Source organism: Paroedura picta, chromosome 8 (genome assembly GCF_049243985.1).
Source record: "Paroedura picta isolate Pp20150507F chromosome 8, Ppicta_v3.0, whole genome shotgun sequence".
NCBI classification, from domain to species: domain Eukaryota; kingdom Metazoa; phylum Chordata; class Lepidosauria; order Squamata; family Gekkonidae; genus Paroedura; species Paroedura picta.
Window position 1 is genome coordinate 58,556,147 of NC_135376.1, and position 24,148 is coordinate 58,580,294.

The 24,148-nt window shown below is 39.7% G+C and overlaps 1 protein-coding gene across 14 annotated transcripts in view; it reads left to right on the plus strand.

Annotated features, from left to right (window-relative positions):
- TACC2 (transforming acidic coiled-coil containing protein 2) overlaps positions 1-23,789 on the plus strand; it is a 171,086-nt gene extending 147,297 nt beyond the window's left edge. For 11 of the 14 annotated variants that reach the window (XM_077349959.1, XM_077349958.1, XM_077349962.1 and 8 more), the window contains 7 exons: positions 6,021-6,164; positions 8,030-8,106; positions 9,812-9,855; positions 18,797-18,957; positions 20,460-20,566; positions 21,200-21,320; positions 23,283-23,789. In XM_077349959.1, coding sequence (XP_077206074.1) covers positions 6,021-6,164; positions 8,030-8,106; positions 9,812-9,855; positions 18,797-18,957; positions 20,460-20,566; positions 21,200-21,320; positions 23,283-23,348 — 720 coding nt within the window. In that variant the 3' untranslated portion in view covers positions 23,349-23,789. The remainder of the gene's footprint in view (positions 1-6,020; positions 6,165-8,029; positions 8,107-9,811; positions 9,856-18,796; positions 18,958-20,459; positions 20,567-21,199; positions 21,321-23,282) is intronic. The other 3 variants (XM_077349965.1, XM_077349967.1, XM_077349971.1) reach the window with 1 other exon arrangement.
- The last annotated feature ends 359 nt before the right edge of the window (positions 23,790-24,148 follow it).

Consider the following 24,148-nt stretch of genomic DNA (forward strand, 5'->3'; position numbering starts at 1 on the left):
GAATCAGTGAACTAAAATGGACAGGAATGGGTGAATTTAATTCAGATGACCATCAGGTATACTACTGTGGACAAGAATCTCGCAGAAGAAATGGAGTAGCCTTCATAATCAATAAGAGAGTAGGAAAAGCAGTCTTGGGATACAATCCCCAAAATGACAGAATGATCTCAGTTCGAATCCAAGGCAAACCATTCAACATCACAGTGATCCAGGTCTATGCCCCAACCACTGCTGCTGAAGAGGATGAAGTTGATCAGTTCTATGAAGCCCTACAACACCTTCTAGAAGCAACGCCAAAAAATGATGTACTTATCATCATGGGGGATTGGAATGCTAAAGTAGGAAGCCAAAAGATAACCGGGATAACAGGCAAGTTTGGCCTTGGAGTACAAAATGAAGCAGGGCACAGGCTGGTAGAATTTTGTCAAGAGAATACAATGGTCATAGCAAACACTCTTTTCCAACAACCCAAGAGACGAATCTACACATGGACATCACCAGACGGTCAACACAGAAATCAGATTGACTATGTGCTCTGCAGCCAAAGATGGAAAAGTTCTATCCAGTCAATAAAAACAAGACCAGGAGCTGATTGTGGTTCAGATCATGAGCTTCTTGTTGCAAAATTTAGGCTTAAATTGAAGAAAGTAGGGAAAAGCACTAGGCCACTCAGGTATGAACTAAATCATATCCCCAACGAATACACAGTAGAGGTGACAAATAGATTTAAGGAATTAGATCTGATAGACAGAGTGCCTGAAGAACTATGGATGGAGGTTCGCAACATTGTACAAGAGGTAGCAACTAAAACCATCCCAAAGAAAAAGAAATGCAAGAAATCAAAATGGCTGTCTGAGGAAGCTTTACAAATAGCTAAGGAGAGAAGGGAAGTGAAAGGCAAGGGAGAAAGAGAAAGATACACCCAATTGAATGCAAAATTCCAGAGAAAAGCTAGAAGAGATAAGAATGCCTTCTTAAATGAACAGTGCAAACAAATAGAAGAAAACAATAGAATGGGGAGGACCAGAGATCTTTTCAAGAAAATTGGAGATATGAAGAGAACGTTTCATGCAAAGATGGGTATAATAAGGGACCAAAATGGTAGGGACCTCACAGAAGCAGAAGAGATTAAACAAAGGTGGCAAAATTATACAGAAGAACTATACAAGAGTGAGCTTAACATCCCTGATGACCACAATGGGGTAGTTACTGACCTGGAGCCAGACATCCTGGAATGTGAAGTCAAATGGGCCTTAGGAAGTCTGAGCAACAATAAAGCTAGTGGTGGTGACAGCATTCCAGTTGAACTATTCAAAATCTTAAAGCACGATGCGGTAAAAGTGCTACACTCAATATGCCAGCAAATTTGGAAAACTCAACAATGGCCACAGGATTGGAAAAGGTCAGTTTACATTCCAATCCCAAAGAAGGGCAATGCCAAAGAATGTTCAAACTACCGCACCATTGCACTAATTTCTCATGCTAGCAAAGTTATGCTCAAAATCCTACAAGCTAGGCTCCAGCAATATGTGGACCGAGAACTTCCAGAAGTACAGGCAGGATTTCGAAGAGGCAGAGGAACTAGAGATCAAATTGCCAACATACGCTGGATCATGGAGAAAGCGAGGGAGTACCAGAAGAATGTCTACTTCTGCTTCATTGACTATGCTAAAGCCTTTGATTGTGTGGAGCACAACAAATTGTGGCAAGTTCTTAAAGAGATGGGAATACCAGAGCATCTTATTTGTCTCTTGAGAAATTTATATGCAGGTCAAGAAGCAACAGTGAGAACTGAACATGGAATCACTAACTGGTTCAAAATTGAGAAAGGAGTTCGGCAAGGCTGTATACTGTCGCCTTGCCTATTTAACTTGTATGCAGAGCACATCATGAGAAATGCGGGATTAGAGGAGTCACAAATTGGGATCAAGATTGCAGGGAGAAATATCAACAACCTCAGATATGCAGATGATACCACTCTAATGGCAGAAAGTGAAGAGGAACTAAAGAGCCTGTTGATGCGGGTGAAGGAGGAGAGTGCAAAAGTTGGCTTGAAACTCAACATCAAGAAAACGAAGATTATGGCATCCGGCCCTCTCAATTCATGGCAAATAGATGGGGAAGAAATGGAGATAGTGACAGATTTTATTTTCCTGGGCTCCAAGATCACTGCAGATGGGGACTGCAGCAAAGAAATTAAAAGACGCTTGCTCCTGGGGAGGAAAGCTATGGCAAATCTAGACAGCATCCTAAAAAGCAGAGACATCACCCTGCCAACAAAAGTGCGTTTAGTCAAGGCTATGGTATTCCCAGTTGCAATGTATGGCTGCGAAAGTTGGACCATAAGGAAGGCCGAGCGTCAAAGAATTGAGGCTTTTGAACTCTGGTGCTGGAGAAGACTCTTGCGAGTCCCTTGGACTGCAAGGCGAACAAACCGGTCAGTCCTAGAGGAGATCAACCCTGACTGCTCTTTAGAAGGCCAGATCCTGAAGATGAAACTCAAATACTTTGGCCACCTCATGAGAAGGAAGGACTCCCTGGAGAAGAGCCTAATGCTGGGAGCGATCGAGGGCAAAAGAAGAAGGGGACGACAGAGAATGAGGTGGCTGGATGGAGTCACTGAAGCAGTAGGTGAAAACTTAAATGGACTCCGGGGAATGGTAGAGGACAGGAAGGCCTGGAGGATCATTGTCCATGGGGTCGCGATGGGTCGGACACGACTTCGCACATAACAACATAACAAAGTCAGTTACTAGAACTGGCTCCTCCACATTTCTTTCCAGAGATGGATAATATGAAGTTTCTAGGAATGGCATGGAGTCAGAGAACATTGAGCGATGACTTACTAAAGACATAGACCTGTCTTGACTTCCTTCTTCTGCCATATTGTTACTACCCAACTCTTGCAGACTTATTTCTTTTGACATTCTCTGAAAAAACTTTGGGCTTATTGTGTTTATGACTTGGTATCAGTTCACACTTCCTTTGCACTTTAAAGTTTGTTTGTAAATTTACTTCTTTGCCTTGTGTTTTGCTAATTTTGGCAGCAAGCCCAGGACTAGTTTGTATATCCTTTCTCATCCTCTTCAAAGCATATGAGTAAAAAACCTTGCTCTATGGAGGCTGTTGTTTCACCTCTGCTTTGCAGAGGTGGGGGGAGCAGAGTCTTTAAAAACTCTTGTGAGGAAGATTTATGCAGAAAAAAGCTCCTTCTTTTGGATAAGTAAGGCCTGAATTGAAATTTGCTGAAAAGTAATTATTAACTTTTTGTAAAAGCTCTTACTCGGCAGCCAAAAATAGTTATCTATCTGTACTTCTGGGAGTTTGTATCAAAGAATTTGCGTCAATTAATTTATCACAGCTTTTTTGCTTTTCCACTGATTGTGGTTACTACTTTGGTTTTCTACAAGTAGCGCCAGCAGGTTTTGTAGAAGGATATGAGTTTTTTTAACATCTGCAGGTTGTGTGTCATTGGATCAAATTTCTGTTTAGTATTTGAACAGAGATAGTTGTTCAGTGTTTTTGTTTCACATCCTGAAGGGCTCTCGTACTCATTCTGTCCTTCTGCTCCTTTAAATGTTCTTTTGTGTAGTTACATAAGACTTCCTTCAGTTCAGCTAGTTTTAAAATGATTCGATCAGTTTTCAAATGAAGGTTCATCACAGTCTCAGTTATCAAAGAAGATTGCTCGATAAGAAGCTCATAATTACTTGCCTGGTTTGACTGCAGTTTCTGCTGGTCCATGGTTTCCTCTCCAAATAACTTTATTCCTCATCTAAGGAGGTCACTCTTGCTTCAAGATGGAAAGTCTGTTACAAAGTGGGACTGTTTCTGGATTAGGTCCCTGGTTCTTTGCCCTTAGAAAACTGTCCAGTTGTTTCAGGGTGCTATAGTCAGGCTTCTCAGGAATAGAGCATTGCCTGTTTTTTTGATCCCGTCTGTGGAAGTATCTCTGTGTTGGAATGCTTTTCAGTTATTTTTCTAGCTCAGACTACACAAGAGAGTATTTGTCAACCTTGCCTGGCTTATTAGTTGGAAAAATCCCCTGTTATCAAGAAATAAGCATTTAAACAATGAAAAAGTTAGTTAAAAAAAAGCAGAGCTTTAGCCTAATGCTGTTGTTTTATCGCCGCCATCTTGTCTCCTCCCTATTGGTTTCTCAATTTTGTGATTCTTGATGTCAGATTTGTATCCATTTATATTTTGGTGCAGAATTTGACCTCTTAGCCCTATGAAGAGAATGAACAACAAAAGAGGGAACAAAGTAACCCAACCTGGATGCACAAGCTAGGAACTTAAAAGGTTAAGCAGCAGCAGCAGCAGAATATTAAAATATAACTATTTATTTCAATTCATGTGCATATATCAAATTTTAAAACATCAACATTAGTCACACACTATTGCACAAATCCAAAACATATTGACACATGGATGAATAGCAAAAAAATGAACATGTTTCTTGGGGTCTTGTTCAGTGGTCTAATATTTAAATATACTTGTGATGTAATAATGGGGACTATAAGGTGGTAAAATATGAATGAAGAGGCTCCCACTTTTATAAAATGTGTCCAAATATCTCTCTCCCCCAATTAAAGTATTTATTTTTCAGAGTACCACCCTTATTGAAGCGCTTTCTCAGCCTGAGTGTCTTCTCATGTGTAATAAGACAATGAAGAAGACTTCAGTTCTGAAGTCAGTGGGCCAACTGCCTTCTTTTTTGCTGGGACAGTGGATAGCAGGGATACCTTATTGGGAGTGGGAAAGCCCCACGATAAAGAAGTGGTTTTTTAAAAATCGTATCTTTTTAAAAATCACATTCAGTGGTTTTTATGGGAGGTTTTAAAAGCCATCTAGTATCAAAGGTTTAGTGGAATAATTTAAAAGCATGTCCAAGTGGATACTCATCTTGCATCCATCTGAAATGTTATTCTGAGCATGATATTGCCAAGTTTAGCAGCTCACATAGCCCAACATCCTGTCTGGCTTTTAATAGGATGGGGGTGGGAGAGAAATTAGCTTATAGTAGTTGACAGCATTTGGGATTTTACATTAATTGGGGCTGAATTCCAGAATCATATCCAGCGTGTCTAGATTGTCATTAATCTTGTTTGAAATAGGACCCATTGTTGGTTTTTTGACTTTCTAGGCAACCTTTAGGTAGCTACCTCTTATTTTCCAGTAGTAGTAATTCAGCAAATACCATTTTAGGCTTTGTCTGTGTCCAACCCTGCTGCTTTTTAGTTCTGTGATTCTTCATAATGTCTCGCCAGATTCACCATCCTAGCTATGGCAAAAAAGAAGCGTGGGTTTTTACTACCTGAAGGAGTCTCAAAGCAGCTTATGATCACTGGCCCTTCCTCTCCCCTCAACTGACACCCTGTGCCTGTGATGAGCAGGGAATACCAACAAAACACAGCTAGAGTTCTTGATTGCTATAACTCTTCCCTGCAGCGGTAGTAAGATGATAAAAGTACCTCCAGGAGATCTGTTATTGTTAATTACTTGGTTATTTATTTATAGTCTGCCTTTCTCACTGCGTCTGAAGATAGATTTTATGATCAGAAATTGTTAGGATCTGGTGCTTAGATGTTTAGGCATTTTTACTCCTAATTGTACTCACTCAGGAAGACTGTCATCCCCTATAGCTTATTATGATCTGTGTGTGATAATAGTTTTGCAACAACAACTAAATAATTACTTTGCACTTCAGTAGAAATGAGCATACTTTTAAACTATCAGACTACGGTGCATAAAACATAGCTGCTTCAGTTGCTGCTTCTGTTCTGTTTGGGTTACTACCTTCTGTGTAAGAGTTATTTAAGCAGCTGAGAAATTTTCATTTTCTGCTGTTCAGTTCCACTCACATTAACATCTTTATATAACACCAAAGATGGGTTTCTACCGTTTACCACTTAAAACTCCATTCGTCTTTCTTTGATGTTCTACTTTAAAATTGTCGCTAGAAATACTAGTGGGACCTACTGTTCATAGTCAATTTCTCAAGTTCTTTTAATTAACAGAGAGAGCCTGCAGTGTCGTCGGATGTTTCCATCTCTAAAAGTACGCTGTACTCCAGGATAAGCAGCTCAGAGGCAGAAAGTACCTCCGGTTTGCTTTACCAACAGCAAGACTTGGATTCTGCATTGAGAGTTGCCAGGGAAGAGGTAATGTAATCTCAGATAAGAACCTACAGCCACTTATTAGTGGATTTGCATAAATATAGTTCCTCTGAGATTAGTTTACTTCATTTTTAAAGCTGCACAGTAAAAATGTGTAACAGTTTAAAATGCTGCAGTTATGGGCCACTTCAATATTACTCATCTCTTAATAGTTGACAGAGAACTGGTCAAATTATTTCTCATTTCTCCTTCCATCCATCTGCATCTAAGTTAGCAATGGCTAATTCCAACACTAGGGCATCCAGCATTTTAAAAGTTTGGCCTACCTAAATAGGCCCTCCCTAAGAACAACTCACCCCCGTAGGATGGGGGGATACGGAAATTAAGATTTTTAGCTGATGGGGCTTGATGTAATTTTAATTGTTTTAGACATTTAAATTATTATGTTTTTAAATTATATAAACCACCCAACACAGGTGAATACCAAGAGGGGCAATATAGAAATTTAATTATAAATAAATAAATAAAATGGTTAAATGACAGCCATCTTTGACTACACTGGTCTTCTTGAGAGCTATATAATAGGAAAATGGACCCATTCATAGGGTTGCCAGGCTCCTCCTTGGGTACCAGCAAGGGATGGGGGATAGGGTTGCCAGATCCAGATTGGGAAACTCCTGGAGATTTGGGGATAGAGCCTGGGTGAGGACAGGGATCTCAGTAGGGTAGCGTGCCAAAATCCAACCTTCAAATAATCCATTTTATCCAGGTGGATTGATATTTGTAGTCTGGGAATAAGCTGTACTTCTGGAGGATCCTCGGGTCCCACCTGAAGGCTAGCACCCCTATCCTTTTGTGAAGAAAATTCTGTTGTACAGAGTATTTTTGATGATTTTCTGTACAGTGATTATTTGATAGGGAAAAATCTTGCACAGTTTGATCTCTGTGCAGCTATTTATCTTAGGCAATATAAAAACAATGTAATCAGTGCTGGGGCACCTTCCCATGCATGTATCTATGTGTCAGCTTTATTTTTCCCAACAAGGTCTTCTGTCATTACCTACCCTTTTCAGAGGCACATCTGACCAACAGGTCAGCCTTGCCCCTTTTCAGTGGCTGCCCTGTTATTCTGGAGCAGTCTCCTGGGAGTGTGGGAGGGTCTTCCTTCCCTGGCTTTCTGTCAGTGCTTCAAAACACTTACTCTGGAGATGGGGGGGGGAGCCTGGAGAAAGGAGGAATATGCTGATGATGATGACATAAGATTTTTTTCCAGACTGATTTTTAATATTTGTATCTATTGTTTTGATGTTTGTTTTTATCACATTGTTTTCATATCGCTGTTATCCACCTTGGGTCCTGACATATTTTGTAGAAAGGCAGGCATATATTTTTCAAAAAGAAATCAAAAATAGAACACATCCATTGCTTTATACTATGTCTATGTGTCTAGAAGTGTTTGTTCAAAATTTGTGAAATTCATGCAGTGTAAGTCATGAGCTAAGATTTCAGCATTTTTAATTTAGCTTTGTATATTACAAATTGTACCCCAAGATTTTAGTGGACGAGAGCTGTTGCATACATGTCACAGTTGCTTTTTTAAACTACGGTAGAATTCAAACAAAGGCCTGATCTATGACCTAATCTTCGTCCAACCACATTCAACATTAGAAATGAGCATTATACATTTCCGGTCTAAAGTAGAACCTGGATATAGATTTGTCAATTGTCTTTTTTACCCTTAAAATTTTCTTAAATGGCAAAAGTACCAGTGCCAGCTAACCAACCAGTGCATTTTGATTGAGAAATTTTGTTCCACAACACTTTTTTAGGATATTCTGTGACAAAACACCTCTGAACTTTATTCTGTGTTAAAATACTTAAGATGTAATAAAATATTTATTTTGCAACAGGTTGTAACTAAGGAAAGAGAAGTATCAGAATGGAAGGATAAATATGAAGAGAGCAGGAGGGAAGTAATGGAAATGAGGTGTGTATGTGTTCTCTCTAAGCCAATACTTTAAAAGGAATTAAATCACTACTGTGATATGTGGAGTAAAAAGAATGTGTTTGTGAACTATTGTGACTTTTGACAACTGTTTCTCAGTAATTTAGGAGAACCAGCAATTTTATTTTATTTTTTAGTCATAGTACACCTGGCCCTTAAAAGAGAGCATTGTACAAGGCATTTTGTTTCAGCCTTCTGAAAATATGCTGGTGATATTTACATACATGGTAGAGATGACTCTCTTAGTTTGAGATACCAAGCATCTGCTATCTGGGGGGATAATGTGTTAAAATCTCTGTCATGTTATAATCTTATGGTCATTGTACTGAACACAAAAAGGCCTAAACTTGTTGGACAATCTACTGGGCAATTCCCTCTTGTTTGATTGTCATTGGGGCTTGCACAAGGTATCTTGGTGGTTTGGGTGCTACTGGCATTGATATCGCTTCATAGTGACCAAAGGCAAGTCCAGCAGAAAGTAATGTAGGATTTCAGTTAAAGCCCAGGTCACTTTTTATTTAAGGGCCTTATAAATGGAAATTGTAGAATTGGTTTTTATTTGAGGATCTATGCTCAACCTCTGAAATAATCTTCAGGTTAGTATTCAAAACACACGCATTTCGAGAAAAGGGCAGTATAGTAACAATGCAGTCCTAAGCAGAGTTATCCTGTACATCCATTGATGTCATTGAGTTTGGGAGGGTGTAACTGCTTGAGAAAGTGCTTTGCAAGTCATGCAAAGAACTTTAAAAACTCACTTTGAAAACTGTAACTTGTCACTCAAAAACTAGGGATAAAGCTAGTCGCATTTCATTAGCCTGATTCTCTGTGGAAAGACATGGATCAGCTGCTTAAATCAGTTTTAATCTGCTTATTCCATCTAGCCTCTTTTTGAAAACAAATTCAATGAGCATTATGTTTAAAATGAGGACAATGCATCAGAATAATAGTTTTGCTTCACAGGTTTAAAGGAATGTCAGAAATTGAATGGATTTTGCTATGAGATGATTTTTGTAGTTTTTCTGCTCAGAATGCAGTGTTTTAATATTGTAATGGATACAGGATTAGGCAATGCAATCCTTTCCCTCTACCACTCATATTTTTAAAAGTAAAATGGCCAATGTTAAGAATTTACGAGAATTGCAGAAGAGCAAAATCTGCCTTTATGTTATTAATTTTTTTAATAAGGCTGAATCACTCCTATAAAGCATTCTGAAATTATGAACTATTTGAAGTTTTTTTTAATTGAAGGCCTTTATTCAGTTTAGTTCAGAAGTTTTATAGCTGTGTAGCATTTCTTTTCTTCCCAAGTACTTTTTCCAGTGGAAAAAATAGAATTTTGGAAGCACTAAAACTCTTATCAGTCTAATCCTAAACAGATCTACTCAGAATCCTACTGATGTTTACTTAAATGAGTTGACTTTTAGGACTGAATTGCCAGATTTATATATGGAATAATTTTATGTATATTTTGGAATGAGCAAAAGGGCTAAGATTGCATTGAAGCAACTTTCAGTGGTCTGTCATATTAGTAATGGGGTATTTGCAATTTTGCATGAAAATGAAAGCATTTATATATGTCTTCACATATATGTTGAAGCTGTTTAATAAGGCTGAATGTGAATATATGCCATTGCGGTCTTCAACCTGTTTTGAATATTTGTACAATTTCCTTTTCTTTTTATAGGAAAATTGTATCAGAATATGAGAAGACAATTGCACAGATGATTGGTAAGTTGCTGCTGTCATGTAAAAGATTTCTCATTCTGACATATTGAAAGTTTGGTTGTACTTCTTATCTTCACTGTTCTTGTCCTTGCTTTAAAAATCAATAAGATTTTTGATAGCATCTTGGAGACAGATGCGGCTGAGTCAGTCCTGGAGAACCAATCTTGCATTCCTATGAGAATGAGCTCTGAGACCTTCAAGCACACTAAACTGGTTGCAGCTCTTGGTTTGTACTGCAGCAACGCAAGGAGGGAGGAAGCAGCACAATAACACTCTGCAAGTTTTTTTTCCCTTTAATCCCCCCTTTAAGGTTATTACATAGAAAAGTCAATTCCGGTGGCACCTTTTAAGACCAACAAAGTTTTATTCAAGGTTTAAGCTGTTACATGCAAGCTCACTCCTATGGTCTGGAGACAGAGGAGATACTCTATACAACCAATCACCTCATTTCAAAGAGGATGCGGTAAGGTTGCCTCCATGCTTGAGACAGATGGAGCATATCGCCAGGGTCTCAGTTAATTACTCTCAGCATTCCACAATTAAGAAGGGTACATCTGCCCATCCATCTCCAATTTTGATATACTTATGTATTTTACTATGTTTTGCCCCAGAATTAAACCCCAACATATAGTAGCCAGATAAACTGAGTGTTATTCCTGTTTGGTCGTGGAATCTGTTTAATATATTCATCCTGCTATATGCGAATTTACTGCTCACCCTTCTACCTATATGTATGGACTAGTAACTTCCATTTCATTGTATCTGAAGAAGTATGCATGCATATGAAAGCTTAAACCTTGAATAAAACTTGGTTGATCTAAAAAATCTCTCTGGATTTGAACTTTGTACAGCTGCTTCAGATCATCACAGCTACTCACTTGAATCTAAGGTCATTACATTTTACCTAACTCTTATCAGAATGACTCAGCTTTCAGCTAAGTAAGTAATACTATTCTATGAAGGTAAAATTATACACATTATTAGCACAAATGCTTATCTCATCAGTCATTACATGTCATAGTAGAGCAGCTGTTTTTTTTTTTTGTACCCTGCTTTTTATTACCCAGGGAGTCCCAAAGCGGCTTACAATCATCTTCCCTTCCTGTTCCCACAACAGGCACCCTTTGAGAGGTAGGTGAGGCTGAGAGTATGGTTATTCACATGTTATAGACTGTTTCATGTACTGTTCTTGTGTTCTTATGTAAACCACCCTGAGCCTCTGGGGAGGGCGGCAAATAAATAAACAAATAAATAAACAAACAAATAAATAAATAAGAAAACTGCCCCAAGATCATCCAGCTGGCTGCATGTGGAGGAGTGGGGAATCAAACCCAGTTGTCCAGATTAGAGGCTGTCACTCTTAACCACCACGGGAAGCGCAATAGCAACTGGCAATTTGATTTTAAGGACCTTAGTCATAATTCAGAACACAATAGCTCTGCACACACCCTGTTGAGTTGCCGAATGCACAAAGCTGTTCTTAAGAAAAAGTAGTCAGAAGTCTTCATTGCATAAATACAAACTTTGAACATACATCAAGAGGCTGTTGAGGACCATGATCTGCAAATAGGCTCCATAGACTGCAGTGAGATTTTATTTCCATGCTACTATGCCCAGTAATCTGGCATATTGCAGTTCTGGGTTGGACCAGTATAATGGCGTGGTCAAAAAAAATGATGGTTGATTAGGCCAAAGAGCAAGTGGACAGCTGGGCCATCAGCAAACTCCACTCTGCAGAATATTCAGAATGATTTTTCCCATTTACTCTCAATCATCCAAAAAGCATGATAATATTTACTAGCCTATGTTAATGTTTTACTTAGTTTGGGAGATTCCTTACCAAATCATACTGGACCTGAGTGGCTATTGTACTGGGCTTCAGCAGGATGCACAACATAAAGTCTGTAGGGGTGTGATGAGCAGCACATGGCCTTGGCAGTCTGCCTGCCTGGAATGCTTCCCAGGTGAGAGGCATTATGAACACCAACTGGGAATCTTCTGTTCCATTCAGAGCAGAGGTACAACAGAAATTTCCCTGACAGGAAGTATTCAAAACACAACCACCTAACAGAGAGAGGGAGGGGGAGGGAGGGAGGGAGGACGTACCAGAATGCATCCCACCCACTGTCTAACAAATATGTGCTGCATCCGTGCTGTGGATAGAGCAAATATTTCATGGGTTGCGGGCATACTTGTGTCAGAAGATAAGGATTTCCCTGTCCTAGACTGGAAATGGCCATGACAGAGATCTATAGTCCTGCCTCCAAAAGGGCCTGGGAGGAGACAGGTGAGTCTACCATCTGTGAATTCCAAGCAGTGTAGGAGCTGGCAGAAGGAGGAAGAACTGAGTGTCTCTAAATCTCCCTTCTTTCTGAGGGCCTGTGGGTGGCAACACAAGGGTGAAGCAGCTGGGAAGATATGAACCCTCTCCCCTGCCTGAAACAATACAAGCCACAAAACAGCACTCAAATTACAATAGTAAAAAATTATCTGTCCCACCCCAGGCACATGCAAACAGAGTTTTCTTAGAATCATCTTTGAGTCCAGTAGTACTTGGTCAAACTTTATTCTGTTGCTCAGATCACCCCGGCTACCCACCTGAAGAAATTTCCTAGTCAGGAATCAGAACACTGCCTCTCAGCCCAGAAAAGATAAAGAATCCAATAGCATATGAAAGACTAACAAAATGTGTGGCAAGGTATGAGCTTTTTTGAGTCACGGCTCACTTCTTCAGATATCCCAGCTGAGAAGCAGAGCTCGGAGATCTACCCCAATAGCTGTGGACTGTGATGGAGTTACACAGCATCATGGACCAGAGCTGTGATTCAACCCATGGCTCCAGTCAGTGCCCCTTAATGGTCCACCCAACTGCTTTATTCTTGCCCTCCCAGTCTAGTTGAACTATGTTATGAACATTTTTACCAGCAGAGCATCATATATATATTGACTATGAAGCTTATGGTCTCAAAATAAACCATATTGATTAGGAAATGGTGCTACCCAGCTCAGACTTTCCATTAATTAGATAAAATAGATCTTTATATCTATTTTGTTTACAAGGTCCTATGAAGGAGTATAACTTTGAAGGGTTTAAAACATTTATGTAACAATTGGAAGCTGTGTAATTTTGGTCCTTGCCAGCATCCATCTGATAAATCCAAGGGACTTGGTAAAGTCAGCTAGGTCCATGGTGATAATGAGGCTTGTAAATTAGGTATAACTCCTCCTTTGCTTTCAGATATAAATAAATTGGGAAGGGGGATTTCTGTTTAGCAGAGGAGTAGCAGATGTCTTCTGCTACATTTCAGTTGTCTGGGAGTACACCTTGTAGTTGAAGCCAGCTGTGGGACTTCTGTATCAGGAACACAAACAGAGAATTATTTATGCCAGTCAGAAATACAGAGTTAAAGATTTCATTATACTTTTCATTGTGGGTATCAACTGTGGTGCTTGCACCTGCTCCAATTAATTATTTCTGTTCCTGTGTGTGCATTTCATGATGCTTGCCTGGTTTGTTCCTCTTATTAGTTCTCCCATGTCAGTGTTGTTCAGCGTCATGCATGTGTTCTTACACGTTTCCAGTGTGTGCTGTGGTCATCTTGTGTTTGCTTCTGATAACAGGGCCATTTCTGGGAGCTTCCTCAGTGAAAGAAATTTGCCCAGAGATATCCATTGCTTCCTCCAAGTGAAGACACAGAAACAAGCGTCTTGACAATGTCCACTTAACTTTTATTCCTTTCTGCATTATTCATTCTTCCCCCTTGACATAAATCAGCTCCTAGAACATTCCTCCAACATCACCATGTTGTAATGTTTCTCTTACTTCAGAGAGCCCAGAGTAGCTTATAGCCTATTCTTTGACAGTTTCTTGCAGTTCTTAGAGCCAGCTCCCTTACTAGATCATAGGCTTTAAAACTAGTCTCTGAGCACTGGGTCTCCCTTGGTGATACTAACTGAAATTCTGAATACTGGGGCAGAGTTCATTGCATCTGGGGCTGGTTTTATCCTTGTTCTTTTGTTGAAGTCTTGCTCCAGAAGTTGTGGATCTTGCTTTGCCACTGTGAACTACTTGGGGAAGTAGTCCTTTGCCATTCCTTCACCAGCAAAATTGAATACCCACTGGTTCTTATTTTTAACCATAGTTAAGATGCAATTGCTAGTTGCAGTAATAGGGAATCATGTGCTTTGATAAATATGCAAATAGTCATGTGACTCTTGTGAAAATCATCCAAAATGGAGTTGAAAATCTTTAACTGTCTTTTTCAGGCAGTATCCTGTTAGAGAGAAGAAGCTTGTTTGGCTATATGGCCTTTTTCTATGCAAAACAAGAGTCTTGTGATTCTGTTGGCTGTGGCTGTGGAATTTATCTTGCATTGCCTTTCTGGAAGGCATTGTAACTACAGTCCATTTTGACCGTAATTTTGCTGGTGTGTATCAGCTTTGATCACCTGAACAGTGGAACCATTGTAGGCTGATTACAGGGAAGCAAAATTCCTAGGAGTCTGTGCATTTTGCATATTTTACATTTTAGCACATTCATTGTGGCTTTGATTTTTTAAACATGGTTTCTCCGGTTTCCATTCCCAAAGAGTGTTCACTCACTTTCTGTCTTGGAGGAGAATAATTAGCTCCGTTTAAAAAAGTATATCAGAACAATTCCTGCTCACAGCTTGGAAGGATCTTTCTGAGCTCTTTATAAATCCGCAGCTTGAATATATTGTACTAATCCCTTTTGATAGAATACTGAATTAGGTCAACTGGCCCTGATGGGGCTTTTAAATAGCATCTCAGCAAAAGCACTATTGAGTACTGCAATTCTTGCTAGTGGCTACCGTGTAAGCCAGGGGTCTGAAAGTGTCTACGAGGTTAGTTCAAGCTTAATGCTCTGAGACAGGAACATGTTCGGAGAACAATTTGCAGAATGTTTGTTTAGTATCATTAGTTAAAATTCCCTTTGAGATGTTGTCTTTCTTAAAATAATTTTTCTTTATTAAATCTGTTTGGTTTTCTTCATCTTCATCAACTTACATAAATGTGATATTTTTACCTGTTCGGAGAACTCGTGCTAGACCCAAGGATTGTGTGTCTGCTTCGAATGTTTCCTGTGCACTTTTGTACTAGTCTTATATATTTATTTATTGAATTAATATACCACCCTCCCCTAATAACCATTATTCACATTTATAACACTTCCTCTTGTTGAACCATTCATTCATACATTTATTTATCCCTGCATTAGACAGCTGGCACCCAATTCATTCACTCAAAATGATTATTTTAATCTCTCCATCATAGAACTAAAGGAATATTGTGCTCTTTGCATTACAGATGGTTGCATTTGAGTTTTTCTGCTTCCTTAATAAATTCCCTGATTTTTTTCTATTTGCTTCCATTTTTGTTGCTTCTTGTTCTTTGCTTGCAAATCCAAAACAAAGGCAAGCCTGGTAAGTAAAGCTTTTGCCAACTTTGGCACCTGCAGACTGCATTTTTTTTCCTTTTGCTTTTATTCTGTGCATTTGCTATCTTTGTAGGGAATACCAGACCTGGAAAACTAACATGTTTCCAAAGACTTGGCAGATTTGAGAATGGGATGCATTGTCCTCTTTAACCTCACGGTCAATACCAAATAGCATTTGGCAGCATATTTTATCATTCCCTGTTGACAGATGGCCCAGTGGCTTGCAAACTATTTGCAATGTTGCATCATGTACTTTACAGATAGAAATTTCACAGAATGTTCATGTGTACTTTCTGGCCACATATTTATACATTTAAGTGAGAAGAAAAGAATTTTTGTAATATTAAACCCTCTTTCATGAGACAACAAATGTTCTTCATGGAGAGATGTGCAGGCTCCATTTATGGAGGCAAGTAATTCCGTTCACTTCCAGGGAAGGTAGTCACTGCAGAGCTGTGAAGCGAAGCGTCTTTTCCCTACTCTGGCATAATGTGAATAATGGTGGAAGATCTTAAATATCCCTCCTGTTGCACATATTTAAGAGGGAGAAAGTGTAAGTTCTCATTTAATAATGCAAGCAGGAAAGTCCACATTTGATAATGTGGTAGCGATGGTTTCTACTTAGCTTCTCTGAGGTGTATTTGAAGCATGTGTCAATATATACATTGAAAATAATCTTTGCAGTAGAACTGCTATGATTAGGGAGACATGACTACGGAAAAGTTCTAGATCGGTTGCCTTACAGGAAGTGATTCTTTCTTCCTTTTCATGTGTATGAAAGTAAGTTAAAGTTAATCCTCCCCTTCAAAATTCAGCTTGGAATCAGTGAAATATCCTGTGCATCTCTCACTTGAATTTCTCATGCAGCATTTCTAAAACTGCAGTCTACCTTTGGTATCGGAGAGAACTATTTTAGTGTTTCACATGACTGAAGTGAGAACGTATTTTGAAATTGTACAGTATTGATCAGAAAAACTTTCCACCATTTTGTTTGGCTGTGTAGGATTATAAGACACTGCTGAAAAAAAAGTTAATTTGCAACCAAGTCCTATAGTTATAGGTCAGAATAAAACCACATAGTGTTATTTTTCAGAATTCAATTGTATATCATTTGAATCAAACAAAGAGTTTAAAATAAATATCTGGTATCAATTAGAGCCCTGCATTGGATGGCCCAGGCTAACCCGATTTTGTCAGATCCTAGAAGCTAAATAGGGTTGTTTCTGGTTAATCCTTAGTAGGAGACCACCAGGGAATTCTAGGATTGCTATGAAAAAGCAGGTGGGGGCAAACCACCTTTGAGGGCCTCTTGCCTTGAAAACCCTGTGGGGTTGCCAGAAATTGGCTGCAACTTGAAACCACTTCCCACCAAACTACTATTCATTTAGAAGAAGAAAAGATAATGTCTAAGTATTAAAAAAGATAGGGGTGGAAACTCCTCGAAGGCTGCAATCCTGCACTCTCATACTTGGGAGCAAGTCCCAGTGAACACTGTTGAACTTACTTCCAAGTTAACCTGCTTAGGTTTGAGGTATAAACTTGCATTCATTTTTAATATAATGTACATCTCCAGCCTTATATTCATAGGGCGTTTTTTTTAAGGCAGTGAGCGAGCAACTTGTGCATCTTCTTTCCTTGTCTGATGATATGTCTGAAGTAGTGACTTGAGCATTTCTCTGATAAGAATGTGTTTCAATTTCAGATGTATGTTTAGTTCGCATAAGAGAGCATTACATTGGAAACAGGGGAATAAAGATCACAAGATGGCGGCACAGTCTTCTGGAGTGTTCTCTTCTGTTTCTGAACTATATATAGATCCCCTTGAAGAAGCTCAATGCTAAACACATAGGGGGTATTATTATATTAGAATAAATTGTTACCCCACTGCACCATTGTTTTTTCCCCTTTGTCTCTTCGTTGGTGCGTTGATGCAAGAGAAATTCTTGGGGGGCACATACATGAGCTTCAGTTACAGAAAAAGGTTTTTGTGCAAGTTGTTAAAAGAGTAATAGGACATATGTTTAGTTTTCTTTAGGAAAGTGCTGAAAATCATTAATGTTTCCCTTTTTTAGTGCTGAGTATCTCTAGTGGAACAATAATAATGTAATTGTTACAGTACTCAGCATATTAACTTTCATATGCTGTATTTTCTTTTACATGACGCAGACATGCTCTATCTGAGTACAGCAAACGTCTGTCAGTAGTAGGAATGTGCATTCAGATTTACCCAGGCAGAAAATCTATGTGAAAGATAACTTATCAGTTTTTTTTTAGCATCCCAAATGTATCCAGGTTTTCTCAGGAAAATTCCCCAAAAACCCAGATATATTTGAACATTACCCAGTAGAGTTGAAAACAGCAGAGAGGTGGGAGCACATTACTCCCACCTCTCACCTGTTTGTCCGGCTTCTACTGCAGTCCCTTCAAAGTTCAAAAGGACTGCAGAAGACAGAGGATAACCTGTGCTGGTGGAGAGCAAACTGTTCCTGCCAGTTCAGCTTGGAGCTGGCTTCTTGTGCGGCCAGGATTAAACTTGGCTTCTTCCCAGGATCTGCTGTGCCACTGGGAGTAGATTGCTACAATCAGGCTGTCCTTTGTGCTGGTTTTCTTCCAATCCAATTTAAACCAGACTGCAGGAAAAGGGACCCCAGCTATGATCAGCATACTGTTCCCCACTGGCTCAGCTTTGCACTGGTTTAAAAAACAAACAAATGGGTACCTTTCTTCTTGGGTCTATGGGACCCCGCAAAATTCAGGATTTCACAAAAATCTTGGATGCAAATCACGTACTGGGATTGGGATTCAGGATTTTCAGGAAATCCCTTTTTTCCCTCCAGGTCCAATAGACCCAAACTGAAAAATACCAACAAAAAGGGAGGACAGTCCTAGTCAGTAGATATGTTGTAGAGATATTCTTACCAAGAAGCTGGGATTTGTTACAGGCTCCAAATCAGAAGACAATGCAGGTATTTGTCTTACTAGGGTCTTGACGTACCAGGTACCAGCTATTTGCCTTACTAGAGTTGTGATTTTGTTGCAGCAGGATGGAATGACTTAATTTGCGTATGGTTGTCTTTATTATTCATTATTCATTTGGTTGTATAGAACCGTTTTTTTTGTCCTTTTCTGCTCTGAGGCGTCACTGTTAAACTGGTAGTGCATGAGAGTTCAGGTGATTCCAGATGCCCAGATCTACTGACTTTTACATGAGCTCATTTTCACATGCTGGAATCCTGACTTTGCAGAGACAACAATCACTGTTTATTAAATGAGGCAGGGTGCATGTTTTGATTTAAACAGTGGCAGCAAAAGGTGTTTTCTTGTATAAAAAGTTTTCTTTTTTGTGTTTAATGCCTATTTCTGTGCAAAAGAAGAACAGCTAATCAGCTTTTCACTTAAAATATACCATTGTCAAGAGTTGTTGTCACTATGAGTACTGTTTTCCAAAATCAAAACAAAACAACCTTCTATCATTGTTTTTCACAGAGGATGAGCAGAGAGAAAAGTCAATGTCCCATCATACAGTTCAACAACTAGTTATGGAAAAAGAGCAAGCATTAGCAGACCTGAATTCTGTGGAAAAATCTTTAGCAGATCTTTTTAGAAGATACGAAAAAATGAAAGAAGTTCTTGAAGGTTTTAGGAAGGTAAGTCTCTTTAAATAAATACCTGTAAATTTGCCCATCTACAGATTTATCTGTCATACTTATGAGCTTCTGCTGTCATTTTAACTGAGGTTCCTAAGACTATGGGCTGGATATAGCTACATGGTTCTTCTCCCAGAAAGGACACAACTGACAAAAGTTGGTAAGGTGCATACCTTTGCCACCAGAAATGGTCCTGGACTTACCTGGGGCTGTTTTTTCTGTCTAAGAGCAGAACCAGTGATGCTGTTCATCAGCTCCTGCTGGCAGTATGTGGTTTGTGGGGAGGTGAGGCTGGCAGGAGGTCTCATCTGAGTCTTGGGGCTGCCCACACATGCAATCCCTGTGCAGGTTGCCTTCCCTTATCTCCTGTTTAGCTGGTCCCTTTCATCCACTCAGCACTTGCGTCTCATTTGTAACAGGTTGCATTTTGGTTCATTTTGTCCTCTTAAATGCACTTGTCACAGCTGGCTGGTGGTTGGGCATTGGGAGGAATTTGGGGGGAGGTGGTATCTGTATGTCCACACCCCCTATTTTGGAGACCTGTTTAAAAGCCAGTATGGTGTAGTGCAGTGGTCCCCAACCCCCGGTCCGTGGATCAGTCGGTACCAGGCCGCGGCTCCTCCTCCCTAGCTGTTGCCTCGGGGGCTAACCTGCCATTCTGCTGCCAGCTCACCTTTGGTGCTCTCAAGTGGCCACCATGGCTGGGACTCTCCCTCTGCATGGCACTGTACAGCTGCTGCTGGCAGTGCCCCCCAGAAGGCCGTGGGAAAGCAAGTGGAGCAGGGGCTCAGGCGGCAACGTCCCTCGGCAAAAGGCTACCCCCCCCCCCGGGCCTCAGTAAAATTGTCAAGCGTTGACCAGTCCCTGGTGATAAAAAGATTGGAGACCACTGGTGTACTGGATAAAGAGTGGCAGACTCTAATCTGGAGAACTGAGTTTGATTCCACACTCCACTCTTCTACATTCTGCCAGGTGGGCTAGTCATAGTTCTCTTAGAGCTGTTCTTGCAGATTAGTTATTTTAGAACTCTCTCAGGCCCACCTATTTTACAGGATGTCTCTTGTGGATAGAGGAAGGGGAAAGAATTTGTTTGTAAGATGCTTTGGGACTCCTTTGGATAGAGAAAAGTGAGGAATAATAAATCCAGCTCTTGTTCTTCTACTTGAGGGTGGAGACTTGTAGTGGCATACCCAGCTCAGGACCTGTCAGTTGGTTCTTACCACCAGGTGGCAAGGGACCACATAACATCTTGTATACAACAAGACTGTGGCCTATTTCCCCAATTGTTGTGTTTGCTTCTCTCTTACTTCTTCCCTAGTCCCTGGGACAGCAAGATCTGTATGTAGCTACTGCTGCAATCTAGGTGTTGTATGTTAATCAAAAGTTTGTACATTTGTTGCGCTTACAAGATATTGTAGAGTTTGATAAACCCAAAGAGAAAAAAAAATCTTCGATTTCATCCATGCATCTTATAGTAACATTTATTATTTTTTCCATTTAAGAATGAAGAAGTATTAAAGAAATGTGCACAGGAATATTTATCACGAGTAAAAAAAGAGGAGCAAAGATACCAAGCCCTGAAAATTCATGCAGAGGAAAAACTGGACAGGTATTTGTGAATAAAAGGAAGAGAGGGGGAGACTCAGAATTTTGATTAAAGCCTTCATTCTAGTTTACTGCTAGTTATATTTTTGCAGTCTGCATCTGATTAATTTTTAAAGAAACAAACTGATCAAAATTTTGTTCTAAGAATAATCTACTCTGACCTGTATAGGACTATGCAGTTGGAGACAACTGAATCTGTTTTCATATTTTTATTCATTCATTTATTTATAATTTCATTTATATCTCGCCTCTCTTGACTAAGTCATCTCGAGGCAGCTTATTTATTTATTTATTGCCTTATTTGTGAACACACGAAACTCCTTACCTTCAGTCAAATCATTAAACAGGTCCAGAGGAGGTGATTCATTGTTTTCAATGTGTTTGTTGATTTGTATGATGATACTTTTAAAGTCAGTTGTTACCCAAATTTGTATATGCACAGTTTATCATAGTACACATACAGCCTTTTGTTATGATAACGTTCCCATTGGATTCACATGTGGCATGAAATGTAGTAATAATGAAACATAAAATTGTACCCTGGAAGTTTCTGGCTCCATTGCCTGTTTTCACCAATGTGCCCATTTTTCTTATTAAGAAGATATTCCTTCTCAGTCATTTTCTTTTGTTTCTATAGAGCCAATGCTGAAATTGCACAAGTCCGCAGCAAGGCTCAGCAAGAACAAGCAGCTTACCAGGCTAGTCTCCGTAAAGAGCAGCTAAAAGTAGATGCATTGGAAAGAACACTGGAACAAAAGGTAACTTGTTTCAAGTTATGTTTAAAGGCTAATTGTAGAAGCACCATTGTATTTGGAACCTGCAATTCAAATTTTGGCCGTTATATCCCTAAACAAATCCAGCATGGGATCATTCTGGTCACTACGTTGACTAATGAATGATTTCTGGTAAATTTAAGTCACAGGTAATTATCCCAGAATCAAACTGTTGTGCATTCATTCTCAAGCATTCATTCCACAAGTACAGTCAGGAGTCAGGAGTACATTCCACAAGTACAGTCAGTACAGCCCATGGTCTACGGAATGACTTGTGCTCTGAGCTCTCTGCTTTCAACTGACAATGATCCTTGGCTGTGGATCACTTGATCATGGAGACGAGTGTTGATATTATTATAGTTCACATAGAAGTGTGGTATTTACTGCTGGAATCTATAGTGCCTGACACAAATTAACACCCCGGAATCCTCAGAAGAGCTACCATCTGGTTCCCATGAAAGCTGGTCTATATTTTATGAGCATTGTGTAGACAGTGACTGCAGTATTCTCTCAATGGTTCTTGTTCCATGCAGTGATTATAAATTAATGCTTTGCATACACGATGAGCTGGTTTGGACAATACGTAGCCCTATGTAATGAGGAGAGGGGGGAAAGCCAACTGGACCCCTTCCTCTAGCCAAGCCCTGCCTCTGGTGTCAGTGGTATATCTGGATGTTACGAAATTCAGTGTGTATAAGTACATGTGGTTGACACCCCCAAAATTAAATTTAGATTGCAGACATGGAGCCTACACACTTTTCATCTGATCAGATTTTAGATGTTGACATTAGGTTTGGGCACAAGTTGGGAAAACCTGGTTCTGGTTCAGGACATGTCTCAAACCCGCACTGAGTCACTCTACTGAATTGAACAGATTTGGGCAGAGAGTGAAACAGACAGACAGGCCAGGTAGCAAGCAGGCACAGATCAATGGCACCCCAGAAAAGAAACAGATTAGTTGGGGTTTTTCAAACTAGTCAAGGAGAACTGGGCACTAGAATAACCTCAAGTCACTCCACGAGGCTGGGACAAGTCCTTCAAGACAGGCTGGGTGCAGGGAAGCAGGCTGACACAGAGATCATCCCCCCCAAGGAGAAGCAGGTCTGTGGGATGAGGTTTCAAATTGAGAGCTGGGAGTAAAGGGAAGTCAAGTAAAGGGAAACCAGCAGATACTGTCATTTATGAACAGATCCCATTATTTGGTGACTGAGCTGAGCAAGTTAAACATTGGTTAAACAAAAAAACCACAGTGGAGTTATCAATGTTTATGGGCAGTGTTAGAGGTTAGCTCCTGTACTTAACCAATGGACTGTAGATGGGTAATAATGAATTGTGTGTACATTTTGGGGGGGCAGGGTGAATTGACTGGCATGCAGATTTACACAATGGTCCAGACAATAAACTGGATCCAGACTAAGTATTCTGAAAACAAAAAGTACTTCTGTCAGCAGAGCAGAAGTTTCCTGCTTTCCCCCCTTCTACTCTGGCTAATTGATGTTCTCCTGAGTTATAGGGTCCCCCCAGGAATAGCATGATGGTCAAACTGGAGGGCTTCAAGGAGAAGTGGTAGAAATTATACCTCCTCCTCTGTCAGTCTGGATCTAATCCATAATGAAGAAGAAGAAGAATTTGTTCTTATATGCCGCTTTTCTCTACCCGAAAGAGGCTCAAAGAGGCTTACAGTTGCCTTCCCTTTCCTCTCCCCACAACAGACACTCTGTGAGGTGGGTGAGGCTGAGAGAGCCCTGACATCACTGCTTGGTCAGAACAGTTTTATCAGTTCTGTGGTGAGCCCAAGGTCACCCAGCTGGCTGCATGTGGGGGAGTGCAGAATCGAACCCGGCATGCCAGATTAGAAGTCCACACTCCTAACCACTACACCAAACTGTTAAACTTAAAGCTTGTTTTAACAAATGTTTACATCTCCATTGGTTTGTTTGTTTTTAGAATAAAGAAATAGAAGAATTGACAAAGATTTGTGATGAACTGATTGCCAAAATGGGGAAAAGCTAACTTTTAACCAAAATCATGGATTTCAACCTTGAGTGCAATATGACCATTGGCACACTGATGTCTACACATTGATGTGGACAGGATCTATTTTCACAGTTTTGTATGCACTACTGTATTTTTTTTCTTAAAAATATGGATTTGATTGTATGCAGTACTAAGAAGACTATCAGAATTCCTTGCTATTGTTTGCAATTTTTTTCCTAGTATAATTCATAGCAAGTTGATCTCAAAAGTTCCTGTATCAGGGAGATTTGTCAAGGTCTTTAATAAATTACAAATTGCTCATCTTAGCCTTCCCTTTGTACATGAGTTCCCATGTTGGATGTCTTTTTTTGGATTTAATAAACGTGTATTACTTGCATGGGGACTCTTGCCTTAAGGTATGTAAATTTGATCTGCATTTGCTGATTTGTAAAATAAAATGAAGACTTGAAAAAGTAAGATGTATGTCTCCTTGGTTATTTCTGTCTTGGAAGTAAGTATAGCTTAATTTTACTTCTTTGGTAATGCTTTCACACGGTACTCTACACCCCTGCAATCTATTTCGGACTTTCTAGCCTCTGTGCTTTCAAAATTAGTCGGGAACAAACAATACCTTCCAAGGCTGTGGCAACATTTTAAATAAATTAATTGAAAACTGATTCAACTACCACTTAAGAATCCTTGATCAAATCTTCATTCTTCCAACTCAATCATTTGCAGTGCTAACGTGAGAGCAAAATGGTTATGTGGAAGTGGATCTTCTGGCATACTCCCTTTAAAAGTATTAAGTAGCTGCAGAGGATGGCTTGAGTATGGGG